The sequence below is a fragment of the Balaenoptera physalus genome (assembly GCF_965194825.1).
Source record: "Balaenoptera physalus genome assembly, chromosome: 11".
NCBI lineage: Eukaryota > Metazoa > Chordata > Mammalia > Artiodactyla > Balaenopteridae > Balaenoptera > Balaenoptera physalus.
The window spans coordinates 61,421,903-61,443,298 of record NC_138896.1 but is presented as its reverse complement, the minus strand read 5'-3'; the positions used below and the strand labels follow the sequence as shown (position 1 = coordinate 61,443,298).

At 43.1% G+C, this 21,396-nt stretch overlaps 1 protein-coding gene across 4 annotated transcripts in view; it reads right to left on the bottom strand.

Moving 5' to 3' along the window:
- STAC (SH3 and cysteine rich domain) overlaps positions 1 to 21,396 on the bottom strand; it is a 100,557-nt gene that overhangs the window by 61,413 nt on the left and 17,748 nt on the right. For 3 of the 4 annotated variants that reach the window (XM_082412947.1, XM_082412948.1, XM_082412945.1), the window contains exon 2: positions 2,487 to 2,763. In XM_082412947.1, coding sequence (XP_082269073.1) covers positions 2,487 to 2,763 — 277 coding nt within the window. The remainder of the gene's footprint in view (positions 1 to 2,486; positions 2,764 to 21,396) is intronic. The other variant, XM_082412946.1, reaches the window with a different exon arrangement.

Here is a 21,396-nt window from a genome sequence, read left to right as displayed (position 1 = left end):
CTATCACATGACTGGCATCAGAGACAGGATGGAAAGGAATCAACAGAGGCCAGTCTTGTGATCTTCAACTAAGGTTTTCTTCTATTGCCATGGTGGACACTGCTGATGCCCTGCCCAGATACCCTGTACTGGATAGGTATAGGCAGAACAATGGCCTCCCAAAGATGTCCATGTCCTAACCCCCAGAACTGGTGAGTAGTTATGTTACGTGGCAAGGGGAACTCAAGGGTGCAAATGGAAGTAAGGCTGCTAATCAGGTGACCTTGAGATGGGAAGGTTATCCTGGTTTATCCAGGTAGGTCCAGTGTAATCACAAGAATCCTTAGGAAAGGGGGAGAGTCAGGACCAAAGAGATGGTGGTGTGAGAAAGACATGACCTGCCACTGCCATGCTTCATTGCACTGAAGATAAAAAGGGGTCACAAGCCAAGGTTTGGGCAGCCTCTAGAAGGTGGAAAAGACAAGAACATGGATTCTCCCCTAGAGCCTCCAGAAAGGAATGCAGCTCTGCGGACACCTTGATTTTAGCCCAGTGAGACTCACTGTGGACTTCTGATCTCCAGAACTATAAGATAATAAATCTGTGTGGTTTTAAGCTACCAAGTTTGTGGTAATTCGTTATAGCAGCAAAACCTCACTAATAACACTGGTGGTATCTGTGCTGGCTGCTCGTGGCTCACAGCTGTCCCTTTCTTCAGAAAATTGCCATCGGCAGAACATGAGCCACTTTGCTCAGGGATTTGAAATGACCTCCACCATGGGAGGAGGAGGGAAGCCCACTGATACCAAAGGCTGGGCTCAACGAAGGACCAACTGGTGGAATTCATGCTCCAGACTCCCGCAAGATCCATGTAAGACCACTTCCTAGTTTAGTTCCTTCCCTTCTCCATCCGCTTCCCTCGCTCCCTCTTGTCCTGAGAGCACCCTCTCAGTAAATTACGTGCGCTTGAGTCCCCATGTCAGGCTCTGCTTCTAGGGAATCCGACCTGAGACAACTGTCATACTCACAAGAGGTGCTGGGCCACGGGAAATGGGTACTGAAGGGGAAACGGGGGGCTGGGAAGGGTGGGTGTCAGGGCTGAGGAGCTGGAAGGTGAGATGAATGACATATCAGGGCCACAATGGGCCCTGGCTCCCAGCTTGGGAAACAGGCTCTTGATCTTAAAGTGTTCTTCCCTGAAGCCTTCACGGCCAAGCCCAGCACTGCAGCATCCAGGCCGTAAGTGAGCAGGAGGTACGGCGTGGGCCTGGCATTGGGACCCCACGTGGGGAAGGCCTGTCTCTCACACCTGTTACCCTCTCGGTGGCTGTCCAGGCACTCTAGGCTTTGCCTGGCTTCACATCTGCAGGATCAGCACCGTCTCCGGAAGATAGTCCCCATCTCGGTCAGCCTTGCATCTTTTGATGTCCAGCCTCATTTCCTCTCTTAATTCCAGCCTTCTGCCCTTCAACTTCTCCTAGGGTGGGTACACCCTAACTGCCCCCTGAGAGCACACATGGGCGTCTCCTTCCCCCTTCTCTCTTGTTCTGCAGTGACCCGTCAATCACCAGGACACGCTGCTGTTCTGGAAACAACGGGTTTCAATTCACTCTGAGTTCCACCCGAAGTACCTTTATGGTTTCCTCCATCTGTTTGGTCACTGGGTTTCCACCGTGGGACAGGCAGAAGAGTGTTTACTGCAGAATTTCTGTGCGCCTGGCTCTCAATGGCTCAGGTCTTCCTTCTAGCTGGGCCATTTTATAGGTCATTCTCTTCATCTGGGCACAACCCCCGAGACGCTCAGGCTATCACCATTTCTCTGAGGTAACACGAGTGAGTCCTTTCCAGGTCCAGAGTTGTAATCACCATTCCAACCGAATCCCCTGTCCTGCCTGGGTCAGTGCCTCCCTGAGGTCTCCTGCCTTCCACAGCTGCCTGTCTCGGTCATTCACCTGTAGCTCACCAAGCCACAGACCCCCTGTCCAGGCGACCCCAGATAGACACAGCCACGCATACTGGGGAGGACCCTGCAATGTGTCACTCAGATCTCCCTGCAGAACAGAGGCGTTCGAACCCCAACTGCCCAGCACCTTGATTGCCTCCCACGGATTTCCTCTCCCTTAACTGCCCTTAGCTAAAAAGAACTGCTCTGTTCAAGATTTTGCCCCCTCCCCAGGGGCTTCCCGTACCCGGTGAGAGGTGATGCAGGCGTACAAAGTCCCAGACCTCTGGCCTCAACACGAGATGACTGTACGGGGCTTGAGAGCTCCCTGGGGATGGGCTGGAAGCTTTCTTCCATCTATACCACAACCCAGCGTCTCCCTCCGCCCAGCCCTGCTTCCCTTACCTGTTGACACACACTGTTACCCCAAGCGCTCCCAAACAACCCTCCTGCATATCAGACAGGCTCAGAGTCTGTCCACGGGGACCTGGACTCAGGTACACCCCTCTCACCTGGCTTTCCAGGGATGCAGGGACCTGGAGGAGGAGGCAGAGGGACAGCTTACCCACGATCATGTGGTTGCAGACGTCACAGAAAGTGGGCTTCTTGAAGATGTGCTCCTGAAAGGCGTGGGCCTTGCCGCCGCCTGGGTACAGGCCGGCCCTGGTGACTGTGGACGTCAGGCATCCGGGGGAAGGGAGCAGGCTGGAGCTGGGGCTGACCTCCGAAAGCATGTCCGCCTGCAGTTTCACATCGCTGTTGGTTCGCTGGAAGAAGTTGTCAGCACTTTTGCTCCGTAAACTCTTGGTCTTGAAAGAAAGTGATCGTTTTAGTTTCTGGAGCTGCAATGCAATGACAGAACAGACTTACGATCAATTGTGCAGACTCCTGCTGTGGGGCTGAGGCCTGCTCCACGGACTGCTCTGTTCCTACGGACTTCCTCAGCCCCTGGGGAGGCTCACAGGTGTCCCTGAGGGGGGTGGATGATGCCAGCAGCCCCTATTCCACCGCCTGCCCCTCCTCTCTGCCTCCCTGCCCTCCCACCCACATGTTGTCAAAAGAGCCCACTGCTTTGGACACCATTTGCCTTTTGAATTGGAATCACTGGAAATATTAATTGTATGAACTCCTGGGCTCAAAGGCTGGGTCCCTCATGCTGGGGTCTCTGCTGGTCTTTCTCTGCTGTGGTCCTTTGGCAGCCATCTGTCTGTTCACACAGCAAAGCAGAGGAGGCCACTGTCTGACTCGGAATTAATCTGGCTAAAGTATCACAGAACACAAGCCGGAACTTCTCAAGCCTGCTTGGGTCCAAAGCAGTGTGTGTGCGTGTGCGTGTGCGTGTGTTTGAGGAGGGCACGGTGTGAAATTACCCATTTGACTTTCTCTCCTCCTCCCTGCGCCCTACCTCTCGGTTTTGGTCATGGCAAACTCGACCATTTCTCCTTTGCCTTTGGGACCCATGGAGTGGCACCACACGGGGCTGGAGGAATTCTAACTCGGTTTGGTCCAGTCTGCACCTCCAATCTAGTTTTCACGTGGCAGCCGGAAGGGTCTTTTGGAAACAAGATGTGAGCCTGTTGTTTAGAATCCTTCACAGAGTTTCCTTTGTTCTTTATAAATTTAAAGAAAAGCTCCTTGCCATGGGCTCCAGGGGCTGGTAGATTCTGGATCCCAACGACAGCTCACACCACCGTCCACCTTGCTCTGCCGATCCCAGCCACAGTGGCCTTTTAAGTCTCTGGCATTTATTATGCTTTTTAATCACCAGCCCTTAGTGCATCGTTTCCCCTCTCCCCAGATAAAAGAAACGAACCCCTTAGCAGCTACATGACCTGTAGTAGGTCACTTCACCTTTAAGGCAGTTTTCCTTTTGTGATTGAATATCCATGCCTGTTGCCTGGAATTAATGTCTAAGCCCCAAAGCTGTAGACAAAAAAGTGCTCATCACACTATTCTAATAAAGGCCTCCATCAAGTGTGGTCAGACACCCCTACTGGACACACAAGATGTCTTGATCTGGCCTTGCCGAGTCTAGCCACCTAACCTAGCCATCAGCCCCCCAACTTCTCCCGCAGAAGATCAGGAAGATGTGGTGGTCTTAGTGTTTGGGGTGGATGCCACAGTTCTCTACCCTTCCCCTTCCCACGCCCCTTTGCAAGGTGACCTCGCAGCTCCTCCCATCAAAACTGGAGTTCCTCGAATCTTGTTGGTTTGGGGAATTTGACCAATAGCAGGCGGCAGAGCAACTTTAAGCCACTTCCAAGCCCAAATCTCAAGGTGCCCTGTATGCTTCTGTCTGCCCTCTTGGAAACCTGCCAAACTGCCATATGGACAAACCCGATATAGCCTGAAAGGACGATGAGAGACACACAGTCCAGAAGCCCCCATCACTCGAGTGACACCCCCGAAGCAGAGCCACCCTGCTCCCTGCAGGGAATCAAGGAGCGTAGATGAGACCAGCAGAACTGCCCAGCTGAGCCCCGCTCAAACTGTCAACCCATAGAATCATCAACTAAAGAGATGGCTGGTGTTTTGAACCATTAAGCTGAGTATCTATCGTGTGTACACAGCAATACAGTGCTGTTCTCCCCACCTTCCAAACAGGTGGTGGGATTGTGCCTTGCTGCCCATTTGAAGTTGGCCGGCACCATGTGAAGCCAGTGTTCTACTTCAGGGAACTGTATGGCGTCGGGGGGGGAACACCCTGCAGGGCCCTCTAGAGAAGCCCCACTAAGACCAGCAATGGAGCATCGTCAGCCCGAAAGGGCTAGCCTGAGAAGCAGCAGTAACCTACGTAAAAGGTCAGAAACTGTGGGCCGCCAAGACTCTTGTCCCTTTCCCTCCGCCCTACAGCCCAGACCCAGCAGAGGGGCTGGAACTGCCAAAGGAGCAGGAAGGAGGAGCTCCTGGGTTATCTTGGAGTGTTTGTTACTGAACCGTAACCTAGCGCGTCCTCACTGATGCAGGGGAAGGGAGTCACGTGCCCTTAGCAGCACAGCACTTATTTTGAAGAGGACCCTCCATCTCCAGCAAAGCTAACTGCGAGGGGGCTATGAAGCAATCGCTCTGTGAGACTGAGCCCCACAGAGGTGAGGGCCTGGAACCAGCAAAGGAGCAGAACACACCTTCTGCACATCAAGTCCTTCTGGCTATAAATTGGACTGATGCTGGAGGAAGGCAGACTTAGGCAGGAGGCGAGTGATTCAGATACACACACACACACACACACACACATACACACACACACACATACATATACATATATACATATATAGTAGGATAGTAAGAGAGGTTCAAACTGCTAGGTATAAAATAAATAAGCTGCAAAGATGTAACATACAGCACAGGGAATATAGCCAATATTTTATAACTTTATATGGAATATAATCTATAAAAACATTGAACCACTATGTTGTACACCTGAAACTAATATAATATTGTAAGTCAACTATACTTCAATTGAAAAAAAAGAACTTGAACATAAGTATCTGAGTCTACATCTGGAGACTTTTCCATACTCTGGTTCTGCTATTTTGTATTGTGTTAACTCAAGAAAAACTTACTTAGGTGTTGAAAAAAGTGGCTAATGGATTGTCAGTTTACAGGCTGAATCCTTTGTGTATTTCATACACTGTTTCTGATCCTTGACTTTTCATTTTGAAAGCACTGCAGAACCCCTCTAAAGCTGCACGTTAGATTTATAGGAACCTAGTAAACGGTTTTTGGTTTAACAGCAGCTTGGAGAATCAGAGCAGCAAATAGAATCCCAATTCTGTTTAAAGCCCCATCTGATGCTTTCTCTGGTTTTAATAATCTATTTAGCTAAAGATAAGGGCTAAGGGCAGTTTCTTTTGTCAAATGAACAACAGATCTGCTTCTTTCAGATAATTAAGAAAAAACCCCAGAGTTAGATTACACCAAATGAGGAAAAAAAAAACTACTGATTTTAAACATTAGCTATTAGGTGTTAGAAAATTATTCTGAATTCTTCAATTCAGCAGGGCTCTGGATTGCTCACCTATGAAAGAGCAATGCAGTGAAAACTGCATGACCTATTTTTTTTTGAACTTTTTATTTAAAAATAATTTTAGTAATACAAAGATTGCAAAATAGTAGAATCCCCGTGTAACTTTCACTCACTTTCCCCTAATGTTAACGTCTTACATAGTACAATATAGTAAATTGATTGTAACCAGGAAACTAACACTGATATAAAACTGTTAAGTAATCTACAGATCTTATTAGATTTTCCAGTTGTCCCATAATGCCTTTTTTTCTGGTCCAGGATCCAATCCAGGATTCCATATTGCATTTAGTTTCGTTTCCTTAGTCTCTTCGATCTATGTTAGGTCCTCAGTCTTTCTTGTCTTTCATAACCTCTACCTTTTTGAGGTCTACAAAACAGTATTTGGTAGAATGTCCTTCAATTTGGGTTTGTCTGATGTTTTCTCATTATTAGATTGAGGTTATATATTTTCGGTAAGAATAGGACAAAAGTGATGTGTTCTTCTCAATGCAGCATATTAGGAGGTACCTGACGTCAGTATGTCCTGTTACTGGTGATATTAACTTTGGTCAGTGGGCTGAGGTGATATTAGCCAGGCTGCTCCACTGTAAAGTTACTATTTTTCTCTTTGTAATGAAAGAGTTTCACGTAGGGGAACTACTTTGAGATGATGTAAATATCCTGTTTCTGATCATGCATTTGTCCTCTAATTTCAACATCCATCCATGATTCTTGCCTGCAAAACTTATTACCTGGTGTTTGCCTAATGGTGATAGTCTATTTCCATTATGCTTCTATATTAATTAATTAGTATTCTCCTCCTCTTCACCTATTTATTAATTATTTGTTTCTATTAGTATGGACTGATGGATCTTTGCTTTATTCTGAGTTACAATTTCCTACTACCATCATTTTGTTACTCTAATTGTCCTAGGTTTGGTCACTGGAAGCTCCTTTAGGTTTGAATCTGTGTCCTTTTCCACATGCCCTGACTATCTTTGAAGACTTCCTTACTTGCTGACACTACAGGGTTCTCCAGGCTTATCTTATATTTTCCCTGTTCCAGTCTTGCAGCCAGCATTTCTCCAAGGAGCCCTGGTTAGTTTTATTAGGGAATGATACCTATGAACTGCTATCTGGGCAGAAAATAACTGCTCAAAATTTAATCATTATCTAGTAGTTTATAGATCTTTTTATTGTTATGTACATATTTTATAGATTTATAAAAACTTTATCTTCCATTTGTATAGCCAGGAAGAAATGAAAATGGATTTTGGTGAACAAATGCAGGTCTCTGCCTCAAGAAAATACTAGAAGCAATCAAATGTCCATCCATACAGAAACAGTTAATTAATCCAGTACCCCGTTCGATGGACTATTAGACCACAATTAAAGAGTGAGTTACATCTCCCATGCTTTTTTTTCACTCACAAGACTGAGTTTAGTGCTATAAAATGAATATCTGCCCATGTTATCTCCCCAAGTGAGATGAAAACTTTCCTCTCCTTGTCCCCTCAGTTTGTCATTCATCTTTTGACTTTATTTACTCAACGTGTTTACGGAGGATGAATTTAAAATTTTATGGAGTCAAAATTGATCAATGCTGCTGCTGCTGTTAACGGCCGACATTTACTGAAGATGTACTATTTGCTTATTCTATGTGATTCCTGAGGCTGCTGTCTCAGTCAACTAATGATATGTACTTACATTAACCTCGCTTCTGGCTCAAGACATAATACAAGGACTCTAACAACATCTACCTGACTCCTAAAGTGATCAAAGGCGACTGTTCTCACTATATTTAGGCAGAAATTCCAGATCTTGAAAAACTCGTTTCATTTAGAAATGAAAGAACATAAAACATAAACCAATAATATGGTGTGTGTGAAAACCTCTAAAACATAAGTAAATATTATACCACTCAGGTGGTAAAGGAAGAACATAGTTGTGAGAACGCTTACTATTGGAATAAAAAGTAAATTTTATATACACTCTGTGCTTTCAATACATTTGGAAACATATAATCTCTGAAAAATAAGATACGAAAGCTGAGATGATCAAACTCAGTTAGAAAGGAAGGGATTCGCTAGAGTTAAGAAAAGAATTTGTAGCAAGCAGTAAATACCACAGTAAAATTTAAAACAGGAAAGGTAAAAGCAAAAAGGACTCACTCTGCAGAAAGGTGATCCTACGATGTGGGGTTATGTTTGAGAAGCTCACATAAAACACAGGACTTATTACAAAGATACAAGAAGATGAAAATCATTAGAGAAGACATAAAGAAATAATTGGATCCTGAAGAAGACTTCAGAATGACTAGAACGGAAGCATTATTCAAAGATAACAGAGAATTCCTGGGCTAAATGAGGGAAGAAGACTTAAACCCATCAATGAGGGAACCACCATGTGTCGGGTCAGCCTGGTGAAAAGAGATATCTCTCTTCCTGCCAGCAGGTTCAAGTGTCCTGTCAGAACGTCAAGGTGTCAAAAGAAAAGGACATCCAAACACACAGGCAGGAAAGTGGGTCACCCACGAAGAAAGAAACCTCAGACTCACTTCAAGTTTCTCTTCTCCAATGTGAAACAATGTAAGACAAAGTTATGACCCAAGTATTCTCAACCCAGACAAATGACCACTCAGGAGCAGAGAAAACAAAAGCATGGGAAAATATGGAAAACTCGAGGCATAAAAGAACTTGTGCTTGAAATAATTTAAACATGGTTAAGTTACAATGACTGGTATAAACAGTTCACAAAGACAATTCACCTGTTATAAATACTTAATGAAACAGATGACACGTAATTTAGAACAGATGACACGTAATTTAGTTTTAACAGTAATAAAAATACCACGAGTTGTAGTAACAAAACACAAGTAGTGAGGGGGTGGAGGATGGAGGAGGAAGCCAGCTTCTGTTAACTTCCTCATTTCTGTGGAGGAGAAGTAACAAGGACAACAAGCATGGTATTAGTTACAGCTGACATTTGAGTCCTTCGGATGTGTCACATACTATTCCTACAACTTCACGTGTATCATCTCCTTTAATCCTCCAATCCACCTCATCAGGCAGTTACTGTGTGGCACCGTCCCATTAAACCCACACTACAGCTCAATGAGGGACTATTATTCCAATTTGTAGATGATGTCCTGGGAGTCAGAGTGGTAAAGGACATACTGTAAGTGATAAAGCCAAGAATCAGTCCTGCTTACTCTGACCAAGCCAGGCATTTGCAGCCAACCCAAGCTGACCATGTTCCTCCATCCTCACTCGGAATTTCAGCCATAAGTGACCAAGGAGGATATACTTTCCTGCCTCTGAGCCTCTGTTCATGCTGTTTCTCTGTCTGGGAACACGCCCTCACCCTTGGAGAAAGCCACCTGCTATATCAGGATTGTCACAATTGGAGTTCATTTTATTTGTTTAACTGTTTCTTGTCTCTGTCCTTAAAATGTGAACTCCATGAAGGCAGACAGGTTTTCTGTCTTGTTCACTGGGGAGACCTTTGCAATTAGTGTTGAAATGCCTAGTACATAGGAAGTGCTCAAATACATCAATGAAAATGCCTCCATCATTCCAATCAGAAGTAATTGCTCCTTGGGTCTACCATAACATAATGCTTGCATCACAGGTCCAGTTCTTATTTCAATTTGTATCATATTCACTCTCTTTTTGTGTGTCTCCCACCCTAAATTTGTAAATTCCTTGTAGATTAGATTAGGTCTCAGTCAACTTTACATCACTCCCAAAGCAGTTCTCAACCTTTTTTATTTTTGTAGGACTCTGCTTTTTTTTTTCTTGCCCCCCCCCTCCAAGGCAGACTCTGTTAGCTGTGTACCCAACTTCCAGTCCCTACTTCTCTTTTCCTTACAAAACCTCCATTTTTTCTTGGAACAGCAGTGTGTCCAGCTTTCCTGACAGCTGGAAATGGCTTATGACACAGTTCTGGCCAAGGCACTGTACATCCAATGTAGATTTCTCCAGAGTTTTGCTTTCCTGATAAAAGAGGGAAGACTTGGTTGCTCCTATCTTTCTCTCTTTCCTTCTTGTCTTGAACACAGACATGATGTCTAGAGCTACAGCAGCCCTCTTGCTATCCCACGACAATGAACAAGGGGACATAAGCCAACAGGCCAAGGTGGCAGAGAAAAGGAAGATCGTGATGGCTTCGCTGAGTAGCTAAGCCAAGGCCAGCAACTTCTTATCTCTAGGCTTCTTACTTTGTGAGAAAAACCAACCCATACTTGTTTAAATTACTGTAAGTTGGATTTTTTGGTCCCTTTAACCAAAATTTTCTTTAACTTGTCCAGCTGATATTCTTACCTGGTACAGCACTTACATGCTACCCTCCCATGGGTATATGCAGATTTTTGACAAACCCAAACTATTATTGCAGGAGAGTAAATCACTGCAAAATCCTGAACTATGAGGAGAAGGAGACTCCGAAAGGTTAAGTGTCTGCCCACAGTTATGCTGACAGTAAGCAGCAGAGTCGGAATCAAATTCAGGTTTCTCAAGACTGCCAAATCCATGCTGTGCCCTGCCCTTGTCACCTCATCACAAGGTATATGTGTGCCACCTGCAAAGCTGCATCCCTTGGCTAAATGGAGATATGGGGCCTCTGATCACTGCCTTTCAAAGACCTCACCTTGGAGGAACACTCTCCTTGGTGTAGCTGCCATGGTTTCAATTCCTATGATGAGGGTGCAACTTTGTTGGCCGAATATTGCCTGGCTGTCCTGGACACTTCTTTAAGGGCCACTTCAGAACATCCCCACCAGCACCCTTTCATCCTGGTCATCCTCCCAACCTAAGCTGGAAATACGTTCTGTGTGTTGGAGGAACGCCAAGGAGCTTGAGCACCGGTGACTAGGACAGACCGAGAGGGAGTTGAGGAGGCAGAGGATAAAGATAAGGTTACACACGCAGAGGCTGGTCCTGGAGGACCTCAGAGGCCTTGGGGGACGACTTTGCATTTATTCTCAGTGTGATGGAAAGTCACTGCCTGACTTTGAGTGATCTGTATCTGTAAAGGATTGCACTGGTTTATGCATGGAGAAAGGACTAACATTTTCATAGACAGATGATGGCTTAAGCGAGGGCCATGACAGTGGAAATAGTAAGAAGTGGTATGTTCTGGGCATATTCTGAAGTAGGGTTTCTTAGTGAGTTGGATGTGGTGTGTGAGGAAAAGAGAGAAGCCAAAGATGAATCCAAGGATTTTTGTCCTGAGCAGTTGCCATTGGAGGAAGGGCCATTTACTGGGATTATGGACAGTGGGAAGAAGCATGTCTGATGGGGAGAGGAGATGAATACTGGGCATTTGTTTTTGATGGGCTAATTTTGAGATGACTACTAGAGATCCATGTAAAGGTGTGGTTAAAGAGAGTTCAAATCCCCTAAATTTCCAGTCCCAAACATCACACCGATTTTTACCAGCCACAGGCCAGACGCAAGGCACCAGCATGAACTGTGTGGGCTCTGTCTGAAGATGAAGACAAACAACAACCAGGAATCCAAACAAACACTCTGAGATTTTAGCTTTTCAAACTCATTTTGCTGCTGAACCCATTAATATGTTACCAAGAAGATGGGTGTGTTTGTGAGAAATATACTTACCGATACTATTTTAATGCAGATAATAGAGAGAACTGCTCCCCTTTAAGACTGTCTCCAAAACAAACAAAAAATACACAAAGACACATATAAACATGGCTGTTCTGCAGCATGGTAATGTAATCAGTGGCAGAGGGCTCTGGGGAGCTGACTGCCTGAAATGGTCAAGCTGTCTGGGTCTGAGTCCTGGTTTTGATTCCTAATAGTTCTATTAACCTCTTCATGAATGGAAAACATAGGCTGTAGAGATAATGCAAAGAGATAATCTCCATAAAGCTTTTAGCACAAAGTCTGAGACATAGAATAAACCCAATAAATATTAGCTATTATCACTTACATTCACAGAAACATGTAATACAGACACACGTAACCCACTGAACACACACTTTCACACCTGTGCACTGAGAAACACACACTAGAAAATCTACATTTACGGTACATACATGCATATATACAGAAAATGCCTTAAATTTTCTCATTCCCTTGCTGCCTGTCTTGCTTGCCTTTGACTTGATAACATTCCTTTTTAATGATTTTCAAGAATGGAAGGATTATTTTCTTTTCCTTGCAAGAGCTGGCTATTACTACTGATGCCTGCCATGGCTCAGGGCTGGCTGTCCTCCTGAATGAATGACAAATACCCTCAGCAAATCACTTTCTCTAAAAATAGACCACCCCAGATGACGTTTGGCTTCCATTCTCATTTCCATATACCTTGAAAAGAAAAAATTCCATTCTTGTTAGAGACTAACTGCTAATCTATCCCAAGCAATGTGACTCGATAAAAATGAACAAATCTCTCAAGCTTTGCAAAATGCCCTAGTTTTGCCTCATATGTTTATTGGATTTATGTAAAATATAAATGGAAGGCTGACAGATTTCTCCATATTCTGCCCATTGAATGTTCATTCTGTTTGGCTTTATGGAGCCATTTACCTAGAGTATTTTACCCTGATAATTTAATGCGTGACTTGCCTTCTCTATCTCTTCCTCCAGATGTGTGTGAATGGACTGAGTGGCTACAAGATACCTTTCAAGTTATAGTCACTGTGTACAAGCAGATGAATTGCTTTCGGCATTATTAGCCAACTAAACTTCTGATGGACACAATTCCCCAAGAGTTCACTTGGTTTTCTGGGTCAAGGACTACACGGTTTATATCATCCATACTGTTGGGATGCATGTTTATGGCAAAACAAACAAACAAAATTAAAAAGAACATTTAGAGTGCATTTTATATTGGGAAAATCAATACTGTTGGCCCAATATGCATAAACCAACTAAATTCTGATTTGGACCACCCTGCTCCCTTGATTTGAATTGGAGAGAGGCACTCACTCAAGATCTTAACACCAAATCATTAACATCTCCTCTGAAGTCTGTCTTGGCACATTTACTCTGGATTTTCAAACCGGGGAGCACTGAATCTGGAAGACTATAGGGAACATGTCAAATCTATACTTATATCCTTCTAGATGCCATTCAGTAAAATCAGGGGCAATGGATTTTGCAAATTCCATGTTGGTAATTTGACATCATTCCCTGGACAGAGGTAACTCCTCTCTGTGTAACTGCTGTTATTATCATTATCTTCATCAGCATCATTAATATTTCCAACTACAGTATGTAAAGCAAGGGAACCACAATATTTCACACTGATTCACTCTGCTCTGGGGTGGGTACCACAATTTAAGATTGATATCCCCCCAGCCACATACAATCATTTAGGTACCTATGACTGCAAGTGTTAGGAAACCTAGATTCAACCTGGCTTAAGCATAATGATACTGCTTCACATAACACGAGGTCATAATGCAGGAGTCACTAGGGATGGCTAATTCAGCAGCAGAATGACATCACAGAGGACTCAGGTTCTCTCTATCAGATTACTCTGCCTTCTTCATCCCAGCCTTAAAGCTGGTTTCCCTCATGGTCAAAAAAATGGCTGCCAGTTTGCAAACATTCAGTAGCAGGAGGGTGATGGCATCTCCCCTTATGTCTGTTCTTACCAGCCTGCCTGGAAAACCTTTCCCTCAAGCTCACCATCAGATTTCCCTTCTTATTGGCCAGAACTGTAACCACATGTCCTTCCTAAACCAATCACTGGCAAGGAGAATGATCCACTTCGACCAGTCAGGATTTACCTTCTTGGTGCATGGGCTGAGAACACTTGTTTCCTGAAGAACAGGGCGATAGAGAGAAGGGTGGGCACCAGAGCAGTATTAGCATTTTATTAGGAAGGAGAAAGGAGTAAATGGCTCTGGGGTAGGCAACTAACAGAGTGTCGGAAACGTATGGCGCTCCCTGGTGGAGACCGACGTAACTAGCGGTAGGTGAAGGAGGAGGAAATGAAGGAGGAAGGAGGGGGCAGGAGAAGAAGACAACAAGGCCTTAGGGGAGCAAGAGCACATTATGCCCTCCCCTACAATACGGGAAGGACCTGTGAATAGGATGGGATAGTCACTTCCTTGGTTCGATTACATTGTATGAGAAGAGTGATGGGATAATCACTCCAGGGTTCCTGTGCCGTGTTGTATAAAACGCCATCCTAGCAGGCTGGAGTGAGACCGTCCTGTTGAAGTAAGCTTGAAGAAGAAGTAAGCTTCCAGTTGGGACCAAGGTGGCTTCTAGTTACTGAGAGCATCCCTGGCCTGCAGCTGGCAAGGAAATGGGGACCTTAGCCATGCAGCTGCAAGGAACTGAATTCTTCCCACAACCAGTGAGCTTGGAAGAGGACCCCGAGCCTCAGATGAGATGGTAAAGCTGGCTGACACCTTAATTTCGTCCTAGTAAGATGCTAAGCAAAGGAGCCGACTAACCTGTACCTAGATTCCTGACCCACAGAAACTGTGAGGTTAAATAAATGTGTTAAGGTGCTAAATTTGTGGTATTTTGTTACGCAGCAACAGAAAGTCATACACCGGTTTGGACTGTCAGATGAGAGAAATAAACGTATTCTTTGTGTTAAGCCGTTCAACTTTGGTGGTTCATAGCGGTGTGTTACCTTAACTAAATAAATGCAATGGCATTAACAAGGCTGCTCATATAAAGGCAGTAAAAGCCCCAGGAAATGCGCAGGGACTGTCTCCTCTGGAAATCTGGTCATGGAGGCGGTCTCCTGGGGCTGTACCCGCTCTTGAAATGGAATTCTGAACAGCTATGAGTTATTAGTTGTCACCCCGAGGTTACAGCACTTTTCGTTTATGGGATCTGGCTTGTTCCAATTAATTAGAATCTGTGCCAGAAATTAAAGCACGATACCTTTGAGAACACTGGGACTGTCTGTCACATTTATGCAGCAGGAAAGGCCTTGCATTTCTGGCAGGTACTAAGGTGTTGCTGTTTTTTAATAAAACAAGCAATAGTCTACCCAAATAGGGAAATAGGATTCCAGCCTTTTTTAGCTGTAAAATGTCGTACAACTTTTTGAATAGACCTAATGGCTCTCATTTAAGTGAACATATAGTATATACCAGGTACTGTGATAGAAATCCATACGTGCATCCTCATGTAATGTTTGTCTCAACCCTGAAAAAGAAGTAATATAAATCCCACTGTATTGATGAGGAACTTGAGGCTTAGAGAGGTTAAACGATGTACCTAAGGTCACAGCTTTTGAATGGCAGAGCCAAGAATCAAACCCAAGTCTGTGTGATTCATTCATCTACACATGAATTCATTTGTCATTCATCCAAAATTCCATTTCCAGGCACCAGTGAATTTCTATGAATTTACTCACATATAGTTTTACTTAAAAATTTCCATCAAATGAGTATATGACAAATATCATATGATATTGCTTATATGTGGAATCTAAAAAAAAGGGTACAAATGAACTTAGTTACAAAACAGAAGTAGAGTCACAGATGTAGAAAACAAACTTATGGTTACCAGGGGATGAGGAGGGGAGGGATAAACTGGGAGATTGGGATTGACCTATACACACTACTATATATAAAACAGATAACTAATAAGAACCTGCTGTATAGCACAGGGAACTCTACTCAGTACTCTGTAATGGCCTATATGGGAAAAGAATCTAAAAAGAAAAAGAGTGGATAAATATATATGTATAACTGATTCACTTTGCTGTACACCTGAAACTAACACAACATTGTAAATCAACTATACTCCAATAAAAATTTTTTAAAAATGAGTACAAGTAGGGACTTCCCTGGTGGCGCAGTGGTTAAGAATCCGCCTGCCAATGCAGGGGACACAGGTTTGATCCCTGGTCCGGGAAGATCCCACATGCCACGGACCAACTAAGCCTGTGCGCCACAACTACTGGGCCTGTGCTCTAGAGCCTGCGAGCCACAATCACTAAGCCCATGAGCTTATAGCCTGTGCTCCACAACAAGAGAAGCCACCGCAATGAGAAGCCCACGCCCCGCAACAAAGAGTAGCCCCCGCTCGCTGCAACTAGAGAAAGCCTGCACACAGCAACAAAGACCCAACGCAGCCAAAAATAAATAAATAGATAAATAAATAAATAAATTTATTTTAAAAAATGAGTACAAGTAACACTTGGGAAATCTGAGTAAAATAGGTGGATTTTATTAATGTCAATATCATGCTTATGATATTATGCTATAATTTAGCAAAATGTTATCACTGGAGTAAACTGGGTGTAACGTACAAGGGATCTCTCTGTATTATTTCTTATAATTGCATATGAATCTCTAATTATTTCAATAAACACTTCAATTAAAAGAAGTAAAAAATTTCCATCATCTATTTATTTTGATACTTTTTACATACATGAATTATCCTACACATTTTGTCCTGTGATTTGCTTTTTCCAAGTCAGATTATAGACAGAAATAACTAATTTTATTAATATTTCTCCATGCTACAGATATAGTGCATTGTACTTAATCATTATAACAGTGATGGAAACTTGAGGCTGCCCTAATTTTAGCTATTGCAAGCACTGCTCGAATGAACATTATCATACGTATATCTGCATGCACAGGTACATTTAATAAGAGTAATATAATAAAAACTAATATTGGTGGGTGCAACTTATGGGCTGGGTATTGTGGTAAGTGCTTTGCACGTGTTACGCATTTAATTGTCACAATTACCCTTTGAAGTAGGTTTCATTATGATCCCAATACTACAAATGAAGAGGCTGTGGCTTAGAGAAATGCCACTAATTCCCCAAGAAGGATGGCGGAATGGACTTGCTGGTTTTCATTTTTAAAAAACATGCTGTTGTTATATGATTGGAATTCACTTGAGTTTATGTATTTATTCAGAGTGGATTGACATCTTTACAGTATTAAGTCTTCTCATCTAAAAAATGTCATGCCTTTACACTAATTTAGGTCTCCTTATTTGCTTTCCATAATGTTGGCATGGTTCTTCACATTGCACATACACACTTCTTGTTAAAGATATTCTTCAGTATGTCATAGTTTTTGCTGGTGTAAAGAAAATTAATGGATTTTGTATTTTGAGCTTGTCACATACAGAATTATCTTAGATTAGTCATGAGAGTTTCATTTGATTACTTTAAACAGACTTTCATATAAACTGCTTGTCATGGCAATTTTGTCTCTTCATTTTACTATTTATTCTTCTTGCTTATTTTTCCATCCTGGCATTTCTGGAGCATTGTTGAGTAACACAGGCAAGAGTGAGCTTGTCTTGTTCCTCACTTTAAGGGGACTCATGATTCACTGCTACATGGGGTGTTTGCTTCAGTTTTCTGGTGGATAGTCTTTAGCAAGTAAATACATCCTAGTGTACCAGGAATCTTTTTGATAATCGGGAATTCCAAATGATTCTGCATCAGTGGAGTCAAAGCAATTTTCTTTTTTTTTTTTTTTTAAATCAAAGTAGGGAATTACATACATTTTAAATGTTTTGCTGCCCATGCTTTTTTGGGGTCCATTCTCCTTGGTTATGAGAAATTCATTTTTTAATATACTGATGGCTTTGTGAATGCTTTATGCAGTATTTAATTTGTACCTATGCTCTTTCAAGAGAGATGATGACTTTCTTTGCCAGAGTCATCCCAATGTCTTGATTTTGGATTCCAAGTTGAATGTACCCTTCCCTTAGAATCTGAAACCATGGTGCCTTTGACTTTTACACTCAGCCTGATGTGACTCATTCTCATTATGAGAAGGTCACCTATTTTTTAATTTCTGGAGACATTTAGGGATTTTTCTCTATTCTTGAGGTTTAGAAAGGTCATTATGACTCTGCTAATTGTGTATGTATAGTTCTTTCAATTTTACTTTTCATATCATTCTTATATTTTTGCTTTTACTGCTTGACACTTATATTTGACTATTGCTCACAAATTGCTTTCATTTTGAACATTTCTGAATCCAATATTTTTCTATTTAACTTTTTATTAATTTTCTTCATTTATTTTTCATATTTAAAAAATCCTTAATTTTTTTCTACTTGTTTCTTTAATTATCTTCTGACCTCCATTTCAGCTGTTCTGTCCTAGTGGAGATGACCCGTTGGCTTCCTGTTTCCACTTTCAATATCTCCAGACCTTTCCCTTACAAATTATCTTTCCTTTTCTATCTCTTTTGGGAAATTACCCTACTTTACCTTCCATTTTACTGATGCAGTCTTCAGATTTGTTCGTTGTATTTTTCAGGCCTTGCATTAATTTTGTTTTAGATTTTGGAAATCTTATTTTTTCCAAAAATTCATTCCTAGCATTGGTTGTCCCTTTTTTAAAAAAAATAGAAACCAGTTCTTTTGATATTGTCACAATACTTCTTGAATCTCTCTGAAGATACCAGTTAGAAAGTAATTTTATAGAGTTGCCATATGATCCAGCAATCCCACTCCTGGGCATATATCTGGACAAAATTCTAATTCCAAAAGATACAAGCACCCCTATGTTCACAGCAGCACTATTCACAAGAGCCAAGACATGGAAACAACCTAAATGTCCATCGACAGATGAATGGATAAGGAAGATATGGTACATATACACAATGGAATATTGCTCAGCTGTAATAATGCCATTTGCAGCAACATGGACAGACCTAGAGATGATCGTACTAAGTGAAGTTAAGTCAGAAAGAGAAAGATAAATACCATATGATATCACTTATGTGTGGCATCTAAAATACGACACAAATCTATTTACAAAACAGAAACAGACTCACAGACATAGAGAACAGACTTGTGGTTGCCAAGGGGGAGGGAGGGTGAGGGAGGGGTGGGTTGGGAGTTTGGGGTTAGCAGATGCAAACTATTATATAGAGAGTGGATAAACAACAAGGTTCTATTGTATAGCACAGGGAACTATATTCAATATCATGTGACAAATCATAATGGAAAAGAATATATAAAAAAAGAATGTGGCAATTCCCTGGTGGCACAGTGGTTGAGAATCTGCCTGCCAATGCAGGGGACACGGGTTTGAGCCCTGGTCTGGGAAGATCCCACATGCCACGGAGCAACTAGGCCCGTGAGCCACAACTACCGAGCCTGCGCGTCTGGAGCCTGTGCTCCGCAACAAGAGAGGCCACGATAGTGAGAGGCCTGCGCACCGCGATGAAGAGTGGCCCCCGCTTTCGCAACTAGAGAAAGCCCTCGCACAAAAACGAAGACCCCACACAGCCAAAAATAAATAAATAAATTAATTAATTTAAAAAAAAAAGAATGTATAACTGAATCACCTTGCTATGCAGAAGAAATTAAAACATTATAAATCAACTATACTTCAATAAAAAAATAGTTATTTTAGTCATAATCCTTGTGTTATCTCTCATTTCTCTCCGTTAGTTTATTTAGTTGTGCACACTGGTCCTTCTTACCTATGCTTTTGTTGTCTGTTCTTATTTATGGGTGAAAAACTAGCTTGATCACACAAGTAGCTGGGATGAGCTTCCTCTGCAGATAAGGCTCTGAGTACATCACTCCCTGGATCCATCTGAGTTGGGAAGGCTGACAGGCAGCCTCTGCTTTAGGATATCTGGGTGGGGATCGAAAAGGCAGGATGGAGGCTCCCACAAATCCCAGCGTATGGAGGGTTTTACTTTGAGATTTGAATGCTTTCATATATTTTACTCCTGGGTAGGGCTGCCTTCTGTCTATTATTTTCTTGGAGTTAACGGTTTTTGAAGTCAGGAGTTATCTTGGGCTCTTCTCCTCTGTCTGGCCCCTGAATCCATTCTGGGTGACTTCCTAGGCTAATGCTTTAGGTTGTTTAGACAGAAGTCCAGAGGTGTTAGCCTCCAGCAGGAGCCTATACTTCTAGCTCTTTGCATCCTTGGGGAATGAGGAGGAATGACAGAGCCTCTGGGTGGGTAACTGCCGAGACCACCCTTGCTCTTTGCATCTGCTAAGTCTCAACTTGGGCGGGGGGATCTCCTGAGCTCTGCTGGGAACATCTGCTCTCATGGTTGTAACTATTAACTCCAGAATCTGCTTTGGACAAGTTTTCTCTCATCTGCTTTCTCCATTACTTCAATGCTCTCTGCTTCATATCTTCCACAATTTCCTCACAAATTCTGGCCTGCTGATGGTATCATTTCTTGTTCTACCACCGTCACTGACATAATCTTTTAACCTACATTATCTGTTATATCAATGGGATTTTGCGAGGAAAGGCAATTAAATACCTACCCCTGGTCTAGATTTGAATGACGAGTCTTTAACGATCTTTAAAGTAAGGCTGACCATTCACCTGGACGAGTTACCTCCTCAGCCTCAGTTTGCTCACCTGTTGTTTGGATCAAATATTAACCTACCACAAGGGGACTGTTGTAAGGATTAGAAACTGGATTCAAAGTACCTGGGTGACAGGGACTCAGTACATGGCACCTGCTCTTACTATCTGCACTACAGCGATTTCGCTGTGCCTCACTGGAGGGGAACACTATACCTACCACTGGACGGACGGTGCGACTCAGCCCGACACGGGACACAACCTGCATGGCTTTCCTTACAGAAGAGCGAGAGTGAGCAGCCTTCAGCACCCAGCCTCAGCTACACACAGAGTGGGGAGGCTCAGGAGAGTTAACCAATGGCTGTAAGCTTCTGGCTTCTCATCTGTAAAGCGGGCATAAAAACAAGAGCTGTTTGGGAAGACTCTGTGCAGGTTAAATAAAATAAGGCCTGGAGAGTGGTATGTAGTGACCAGACCTTCCTCTGTCCTCTTTCTCCTCTTTTCATACTCACTCTTCCCCTCCCTCCATCCTCCTCCTTTCCTTCATCCTCTCTTCCTGTGCTTCCACTATTATCGTTGTTGTTGTTGCTACTGAACCAGGACCCGGAGAATGTATTAATCCTTTTATTCACTAAAAATAGTTTTTGAATATTTACCCTTTCTTTAGCCTCATAAGGGAATAAAATTTGAAAACAGATATAGTGCTTCCCCTACAAGCCGTTACTGCTTTTGGAATGTAGATGTGGAAAAGGTAAACCAAAGAAGCAAGCAAACCAACCAGCAAACAACCAACGGGAACTTAGAGCCAGAACTGGGTACAAATTTCAGTGTAGACTCGTATCAGTCAGCCCCCGGGGAAGTCGCTTTGCTTTCCTTAGCCTTGACCTTTGTGGTTTCCTCATCAGTAAAATGAGGAAGAAATGGAATGATGTACACGGATCACCTTGCACAGCAAGGCCTAGGGAAATGTCCATCCCCTCTCCCTTCCCCTTCCCTGGCTCCGCCAAACCCTGTAGTGGGGATCACACTGCAGGGCCAGCTTCATGGGGTCACCACCTGTGTATGGTCACTCAAAGCCCTGCACTGAGAAGAGCCCTGGGTTTGGTTTAATTCTCTGCTTTTGCTGTCGAAATTCTTAATAATGTTTGAACAAGGAGCTCTTATTGTCATTTTGCACTAGATCTGTAAATTATGCAGCTGG